The sequence below is a fragment of the Pteropus vampyrus genome, unplaced genomic scaffold (genome assembly GCF_000151845.1).
Source record: "Pteropus vampyrus isolate Shadow unplaced genomic scaffold, Pvam_2.0 Scaffold172, whole genome shotgun sequence".
In the NCBI taxonomy this organism is placed as follows: domain Eukaryota; kingdom Metazoa; phylum Chordata; class Mammalia; order Chiroptera; family Pteropodidae; genus Pteropus; species Pteropus vampyrus.
In genome coordinates this window covers 1367888-1376762 of record NW_011888953.1, presented here as the reverse complement: position 1 = coordinate 1376762, position 8875 = coordinate 1367888, and the positions used below count along the sequence as shown (strand labels likewise).

The following is an 8875-nucleotide window of genomic DNA, read 5'->3' as shown; positions in this document are numbered from 1 at the left end:
GTTCATCAGTCAGGAAACTGAATCATTTTCTCTTACCATCATTTCTATGTCTACCAGATCTCACCATCACCTCATGTCTGTTTAAATTACCTACACCATTGCCCTAAAGTCAACCGCCTTTATATCTCTCTGTTCATTATTTGCAAATATAGCTCTCCAGCCCAGACTTTCTACTTGAACTGCCCATTAGATTTACTCGCTTCTTCCTAGACATGTCCTTCTGGTGTCCCACGGGCATCTATCTCAATGAAACCCAACTTTATAATTCCCTCTGCCCCCACCCCGCCTCCTTTCTCTCAGTGAATGCACCAGCCACCTCTTTGCCCTGCTCAGAAACCTGTCATCTAAGATTCCCGTCTTCCCGATATTTTTGAGGCCTGCTGCACTAGCCCCAGTGCTGTACTTTTATATATATGTATGTGTAATCCTGTAGAATCCTAACACAGCCTGTGATACAGGACAGGGGCCTTGGACACTATTGCCTTTGATTCAGGTTTTAGATGTTCTCAGAATTGCCACCCCTCTCCCCCCCTCTTACAGCCAGTCCCACTGCCTCTGCCTTAGTCCATGTCCTCATGATTTCCACATGGTATTTAAGAACCTGATGCCTGGTTTTCCAGCTTCAAGACATCACATCCACACCACCTGCCACATTAATTTTGCTCATAACTAATCATTACACCGTGTGCTTGAAATCAATGATTTATCATTGCTTGAGGCTAAAGTCCAAACTCCTTAGCATGGTCCTCAAGACCTTTCATGTTCTGATCATAATTACCCCTTCTAGATTCTCTTGCCCTCCCCGTCTCCTGACAAACCAGTTATCTGTGATTAAAAGTCCAAGTAAACAATATACAAGACATGAAGCACTCAGATGTTCCTGGGTCTCATTTCAGATGTCCATTGATGACACCCATTGGTCTTGTGTCCTCTGCCCAAGAAACACAACTTCCTTGATACTCAACCCTATCCTAGTTCTGGGCTGTTCAGTGAAATAACCCAGCTACAGGTGTTGGTTAGACATATCAGTTTCAAAGGAACAAGAATGGTATTGGTCCCCGGCATCTTTTGTCAGATCCTAATCCACTGCCCAAACCAACTTTGACTCTCTGGAAATTATGTCAGACAAAACTTTTTACAAAGTAGTATTCAAACTGATTCCACCTGTCTGTGCTTCATTCTGAATGTATTAACCCAGCTCTTTCCCATTGCTTCTCCTTGGGTCTTAAAATCAGTTTAGGCTGTAATCAGTACAGCTTTAATTGGTCTGTGAACTACCTATGATTTCTGTGGATAATTACCAGTGCATTAATTTCCCACTGAAACCTGCTTTGTGCCAAAGGCCCTAAGCATAAGCAAATGAGATAAGCTCACCTTATATTCAATACACAGGCCTTTCTCAACACATCACTGCCTACTTCTCACCTTATCCCTTTGTGCCAATTGTCTTTTCCTGACCCTGGATTCAGAAATTCCATACGTCTTCAGGTCAGTGCCCACTTGCCTCAAAGCCTAATATTTATTCCATACTGGGTATTGCCTATCTTAATGGGCCCTTCCATCACTCAGGAAACCATTAGTAACACTGGCATTTCAGAAAGATCTTAACGAGTCAGATTTCAGTTCTTTCAAGCCAGAATATTGTTTTCATACATTGGGAAAAGCTCAATACATATCAGCCTGTACTTCTATGCAACTGAATTTAACAGATCTAAAGGATGAGTTTAGAGCTGAGGAAAATGAGGGCAGGAATTAACTAGTACCTTGGGAAAGCAAGAGTGCATTAGAGGTAGTTGGTGAGGCAGATCATGAAAACCTTTTAAGGTCAGGTTAAGAATGTCATCCTAGATACAATGAGGTACAAGTTAGACGGCATAGCTTGGCCACTTTACCATTTTATGGTGGCTGTTCAACACTTGTACTGCTTATTAATGTTCTGTCCTCTCACTCAGTCCAACAAAAATTAACTTTTTTCATTTGAACAAACTCTAGCAATAAACCACCCAAACTGAGGAAGCATGGCACTTTAACTCAGGAAAATTAATGATCACCCAGTTGAGGGTTAAAAAAATTCGACCAGGGACCAATTTATCATTGCCTTCAGTCGGGCTTTACTCCCTACTCAATCCACTGCATCTGCATGTGGCCCTAGACTTTCTTACACATCTAGCAGGTTGCTTTTTTTACTTAACTGGCCATTTAAAACCTCATACAGCCTACATGTTAAGTGCCAAGCAAACGCTTTGGATACTGGGATGATTTAAGTTCACCTTTCCAAAACAGAACTCACTCAACTCCTATCCAAGTTCTCAATGGTACCCCAAGCCCTATGGTATTGTATGGGATTGACAATCATTCCCCAAAGTCATTAGCCTATAGCACATGAACATCACCAAAGGAATTAAGCTATGCTCTTTCATTTACTCTTACCATTTTAACTATCCATATATATATATCACATGAGCTGTGCTACTTTAACTTAGCATATATTTTACATCATCTTTCAGTGTTGTCTGCTTAAAGTAGTCCTGGAAATCTGCTTGTTTCTCATTCTCTTAACCAGTCCCACAACCCAGTCCAAGTCACTTTTCAAGTAAATCACTACAGGCCTATTAAAAATACCTTAGCACACCAGATTCTCTTTTAAAACCAAAATGTTTATTGTGTGACTAATCACTGAAATCCTTAAGATGAACTGGATGCTGCAACAGCTGCCCTCTTGGGTTTAGGTGTTGTTCCTTCACGGAATCCATGCCTGCACCATGTTAAAAACAAGAACCATTACTTCAGCAACATCGTATACGTACTTTAATTTTTGCTAAAACAGATTTTAACGAGCTTATCTCAGTTAAATGGCTGAAATCAATATTGAATTCATATGTTCAGACATTTATTTTTACAACATCACTGATAAGCTGCAACATTTTATTTACTTTTCGCTTCAAGATATCCATTAGAGATACAGTTAATACAATTAAAACAAAAACAAAAAAAACCCTCCTCAATTTGTACTGATCACTGGGCTGGTATTTCCCCACTGCAGGTTAAGAGACTTAAAGTTATTTGTGAAAATGGGTCCGAGTCAGATACTCTTACTTTCCTTTAACCAAGGAAAAACAATAAGTATGTTTAATGACAGACATTTTCTAAACCACTTGACTATGCTTTACATTTCCACTCATTTAATATTCATACCTTCTCTCAGGAAAGTGTACTGTTATCCCCCTTAAAAAGATTCGTGAATTGAAGCACAAGAAAGTTAATCTCTAGCTTTAGTTTGTGCTCTTACATTATACTAGCAGACCACTCAATACTCATTACTAAGTCTATGCTACCATATAATGGTTCTAAGTGCAAAAGAGAAAGGTCACCTCACTACATGAACACAAATACATCTAGCATTGTTGTTTACAAAGCCTTTAACTACTTTGTGATCTTTCAAAATTAGAAAATCTTGAATTGAGTGGGTAGAGACCAGGAATTCTGCTAGATATTGCATAAGACAGCCCCCTTCAAGGAATTATCTCAGCTGAGACCTTAGATGGGTTAACCTTTTAAAAGCTACTGTTAAAATAGTTTATAAGTCTAGGTTGGGGCTGAAATTTCTGCATTCCTAACAAACTCTCAAGCTGGACTTTAAGTAACAAAACCATAATATTTCTTTTTCATATAAACACAACAGCAACTATGATCAAATCTATAGCAGACTTGCCCAAAACCACAACACCGAACGCCTGACTCCAGACATCAGTCTTGACAAATTTTAGTAAGAAAGTAGATATTACTAATATCACATTTTGAGGGATCTAGCTCAAACTACGCCCTAGACATTTATAACTCATTTTTGTTTGCTGAAAGATTAAGAAAATGTACATTAACAGACCTGAAGGTTATGGTGGCAGAAGAAAATTCCTTCCAACAAATTAGCCCCACTAATCATGATAGTATTATTTCCAATCAGGAAATAAATGACATGAATCTTATCTAAGCTCATAGAACCAATTATAATCAAAACAAAAACTGTACCTGAATCTGCGGTATACAATTTTTAGGTGTCTCATTCGACCAGTCCCAGTGGTATTTCGTCTTTTAGCCTTGGCACTCCAGTTATCTAAAACAAATAATTCAGGTATGGTTTTAAATGATTTTTCCCAGACACCTTGTAGGAACTGTCAGACAATATAGTTAAGTGCCTTCCTTGTGTTTTAAAGCAGTTTCATTGGCACACAGATGCACAATTCTACCTTAGGCGCCAAAAAATGTCCAAAAGCCATGCCTCACTCAGGTAAAATGCAAACAAGACTACTCTTAACTTCAAGATCCATTCCAATACCTAACAGTCGGCCTGAAAAAACATTCAACTTACACTTTCTCTTCCTCTTGGCGGGGTAGCCACATTTGCCACAGGTAGACTTCTGAAGGTGGTAGGCCTTAGAGCCACAGCGGCGGCATAATGTGTGTGTCTTATTGCGACGCTTTCCGAATGATGACGTTCCCTTCGTCTGTAAATTAAGGGGATAAACAATTCTGAAATCCAACAGTTAATATACATTTCAGGTAAAGAAACTACAGAAAAGATTTAAAGCCAGTCATAAGGGCTGAAACTGTGGGAGACGTTTCTAACTTTTCTTAAATGTTAACTCAGAAACCACTACCGGCATTTCACATTTATCTAAAGCCTTCCGCAAAAGTTGCTGTTTTTAAATCTGCTACATTAATTTTTAAAAAAGAGGCGTAAAGCCAAAGTCGACATAATGTGGTTTTCCTACCTACCCTTACCCCAAAACCTAAGGATTCTGCCAGGCACGACCATCACCAAATTCCTTTGCTTACACATTAGCCCAACATTCCCAAACCAAGCTTCATCCAAGGGCAGGGCTGTGAGTACTCCCCCAAGGCCAGATCGAAGCAAGGGACCTAAAGCAGCTCCACTTCCACGACTGCAAGCTCGGCAGTCCTGGCACAGTTAGGGGCCATTCTTCTGGCTCTTGAGGGCCACAGCATGCCCCTTTCTTGCCCACTCGCTCCCCTTATCGAGACCTTGCCGATACCCCCATGAATAGGAAAGAACGCACCGCAGAAAAGGAGGATGGAAGGGGATTGATCGATACGTTGCAAAACACTCACCATCTCGCTTCTGCAGCCGACACCAAAGAGGACGGAAGAGAAAACACTTCCGCTATATCACGCTCAGAAGCTTCCGCCCAGGGAAGTACTTCCGGAGGGGCGCGGTGCTTCGTTCTCAAGAGTCCGCCGCCGCAGTGTGGGTGGAGTAGAGAGGAGGATCCGAGCCAGGCGGGGCCAATACGGGTTTCCGCTCCCGGCAGGAGGGCGGGGCCAGAACTTGCGTCTGAGCTTTGCTGCTGGTACTGATTCTTCTCTTGTACCTACTCCTCCTGATCCTGGCGCTTTGGGCGTTTTCAGTTTGAGTTGTATCCACATTGTAGATTCTGGTCTTCGAGCTGATGGAGAAGTTGCCGCTCCCGGTGGTACCCGTGCCTACTCAGCGCTTCCGGCGTGTGTGTGTTTTTTGCGGGGGAGAGGAGGTCCTGGTGGGATTGGGATCCTGATCCGGGAGAAACCAGTTTCTCCAGGTTCCCCTTCATTCTGGCTGGAAACTTTTTGGCTGAGGCTGATTCTCACTGAGTTTGCTGGGTTTGCCAAGGCACAGACCGGCCTTTGAGGAGGTAGGCTCAGAATCTAAAAGGAAAGGCAAATAATGTTTTCTTTTTCTAACTAGTATTTAAAGGCAGATGTTTTTATTCCAAGTTTCATTGTGCCAAGGACTCACACGTGGAACTTAGTAAATAGTGTCCTGCACTCTGAAGTGAGGAAATCTGATTTAGCAGCTTTAGGTAAGGCATGGAAGTCTATACTTAAAAAACATTTACAGTTTCAAAATTGATTCTCAGACCTCCTTGATAAACACTAATCCAGTTGTAATCTCTTAGCCAACAGAAGCCCCGACCCTCGAAAAACGGGAAAATATCTGAGATCATAGGGAAAAATGATCTCAAACAACCTTAAAAAATGCTTTCTAAAACTAAGAATTCTTTACCTGTCATATGTGAAATATCAGCAAAGGTAATTGACTAACCACTAGCAAAACAAGATGAACTCTAAGAATCACTAACCTGTTAATTCTGACAGGTTAACAGTCGATAAGTGCCTAATAAGTACTAGACTCTTTGCTAGGGACTGGGAATAGAAACATTAACAGGAGATAGTTCCTGTCTTCATGGAAGTGGTAGGTGAGGGGTGGCAGCGAGGGTATAAAGAGAAAAACCAACATTTGAGTCCTTGGACCAAACTGCAGTCCAGGGGGATCTCTCTGCATTGGGCACTTGTATCAGTTTCCTGTTGCTATTCCAATAAGTGACCACAAACTTAGTGGCTTTAAACAAATTTAATCGAGTATAAAATCTCAGTTACACGCAAGGAACGAAGTATAGAGATCTGCTGTACAATATTGTGCCTACAGTTAGCAGTTTGGTATCATACACTTAAAATCTGTTGAAGAGGCTAGATCTCCTGTCAAGCATTCTTACCACAATTAAAACACATATTATCTTATGGTTCTGGTCAGAAGTTTGAGATGGGTGTCACTGAGCTAAAATCAAAATGCGGACAAGCTTGCGTTCCTTTTATGACTCTATAATGTTTTCTTGCCTTTTTCAGCTTCTAAATGCTGCAGGCATTCCTTGGCTTATTCTCTCCTTCCACCTTCAAAGCCACTAATAATCTTTCTCACATCACATTACTCTTCTGCCTCCCGCTGCTACTTCTAAGACCTTGTTAAATTAAACAAGGAGGCCATTAGACTGAGGTAGCTCTAATGCCATAGCTGCTTACATAAGCAAGCCAAGATCTAAGCCTGTAAATGCCTCAAGGTATATGAAACCAAAATGCTAAGGACAGCCACTCACAGCTACTTAAGCTTTAAGCTTTAGCCAATTAAACAATTTCCTTTCTCAGCTTTTGCACTTTATATGTCTTTTCTTTGGCTCCTGAAGTCTAAGTGTTACTGGAGAGTGGGGATCCTCTCCCGGCATGTTGTCCAGGTTCTTGATGTCTCGAACAAAGAATTGAGCAAGACACCATAATACAGTAGAAAAGAAAAGATTTATTAGAAGGGAAAGTACACTTCCAGACGTGGAAGTGAGCATGAGCAAGAGAAGTGTGGCTCAAAAGGCCTGGTAACAAAGTCTTTGGCGTTTTTATCCCTATTTGCTGTGGGTAGTCACTTTTCTTAGAGGGGTGGGCTTCCTTGATTGACAACTAAGACTGACAGGACTCAGTGCTTCATTTGCTTTCTGCTCATGTTTGTTCCCAGAATTCAGTCTGTTTTAATGATATTAATGAACTTCTGGGCATATGCATCATATTATAATGATAGTATAAGGAGGCTCAGGTAGGTCGAAGGTCGTTGGGTCTTTATTGCGCAGGTGCGAGTGACTGGCTTAAACTGGTACCTAATTCTCTGCTTGTTTCTTTGTGTGAGTTAAAATATGCCTTCTGGCTTGCTTAATTGTGGGCGGATTAGGACAGACCAGTCTAGGATAGGATGACTTCAGTGTCTTTGCAGGCTGACCCGAAACCCACTAACTAACTTTCTAACTTAACTCTTTTCTAAGAGCCATGAACCCCTTTATTAGTATGGATGTTGATGGAAAGAAGGTCTCTTTTTCTGTGACTACTTGTTGATGAACAAGGGCCAGTTGTCCCTGCCTACTGGGGTTTCATGGAACTCTTTCCCTTTTGGCTTTAGGGTGAGGTCTTGGGTTTCCTGCTGAAGTGCCACCTCAGTCCTTAGGCAAGGAAAAGAACATACAAACTTATTATTTAAATCATATGTCTATTAATTTCTATTATTGATTTGCCTATTAGGCAAGTAAAAGGAAACAGGCTTGGTTAATATATTTCTTAAAGAGATAAAAAAAAAAGACCTTTGCCTAAAGTCTCCTCCCCTCTCAGACTCTGGGGGTCCTGTCTGGCCTAACACTTTCTGCTAACGATGACCCTTATCAATAGCCAGAGGATCTGAGTCACCAGTTTTGGGGCAATTATTGTGATTTGAGGGAAGAAAAGAAGAAAACTAGGTTTGCTAAAAAGAACTCTGCAAGAGATGTCCTATATCATTTCCTGCTAAAAGAGTAAGAATTTTTACAAGTGATGTACCATATCATAAGTACCTCTAACCACTTTTGGTTTGGCATGGCCCTATTTGAATCAAATTTTGCTCAAATATGCTTTTAATTTTTAATATGCCTCAGTTTATCTTTTAACAGCCCCATTATGATTGCATTGGGCCCAGTTTCCTCATCCCAAATTCAGCTGTTAGCAACCTTAAATCCATATGCATCCTTAATTGTCCTTTGCCATGTAACAACATATTCATAGGTTGTAGTGATTAGGACATAGTTATTCTGGGGCAGGGGGGATTTTGTGTGTGTGTGTGTGGTGGGGGGAGAGGGGTGTGTCTTTATTCTACCCAGTACGGGTGCTGTGGAAATGAAATCAGTGTAGAAGAGGTAGGATAAGTTACAGCCCCCAAGGAGCAAGCACTGTGTAAGAGTACTTTTATCCCAGATACGCCCAGAATTGTAAACATCAGAGGAAGTGAAATATTTTTCCTTCTCTCCCTGATATGAAATGGGTCTTTTCCATGTACTTGGCCCTGGTCAGGTAGGCCCTTGGTTCTACAAAGACCTAGGAAGCCAGTTTAGAGGTTCTCATCCAAATGCCAGGATTAGGTTGGGAATAGATCGACTTCTGAAACAAAAAATCTGTGCTGTTACCTAGGCATTCACTCTATGGCATTTTGCCTTTTGGCAGAGAATGATAGATTATAAACCCTGCCTCCGTGGTTCTGGTA

General features: G+C 41.1%; 1 protein-coding gene and 1 non-coding gene across 2 annotated transcripts; both read right to left on the bottom strand.

The window, feature by feature from the left end:
- Positions 1 to 2636: 2636 nt before the first annotated feature.
- On the bottom strand, positions 2637 to 5287 carry RPL37 (ribosomal protein L37). Its single transcript, XM_011370683.2, has 4 exons — positions 5128 to 5287; positions 4367 to 4502; positions 4027 to 4111; positions 2637 to 2755 (listed from the first exon to the last, which is right to left on the bottom strand). Exons 1-4 carry the CDS (start codon positions 5128 to 5130, stop codon positions 2686 to 2688), a joined length of 294 nt encoding a protein of 97 aa, XP_011368985.1. The 5' UTR covers positions 5131 to 5287; the 3' UTR covers positions 2637 to 2685.
- On the bottom strand, positions 2837 to 2917 carry LOC111746044. Its single transcript, XR_002782891.1, has one exon. It is a non-coding gene; the product is annotated as a small nucleolar RNA SNORD72 (small nucleolar RNA).
- Positions 5288 to 8875: the final 3588 nt, after the last annotated feature.

What these genes read in the sequence shown, in the direction of transcription:
- RPL37 (XM_011370683.2), bottom strand. An exon ending in CGCCAAGAGGAAGAGAAAGT is followed by an intron (nt 4,112 to 4,366) that starts GTAAGTTGAATG and finishes TATTTGTTTTAG; the next exon opens with ATAACTGGAGTGCCAAGGCT. An exon ending in ATTGTATACCGCAGATTCAG is followed by an intron (nt 2,756 to 4,026) that starts GTACAGTTTTTG and finishes AACATGGTGCAG; the next exon opens with GCATGGATTCCGTGAAGGAA.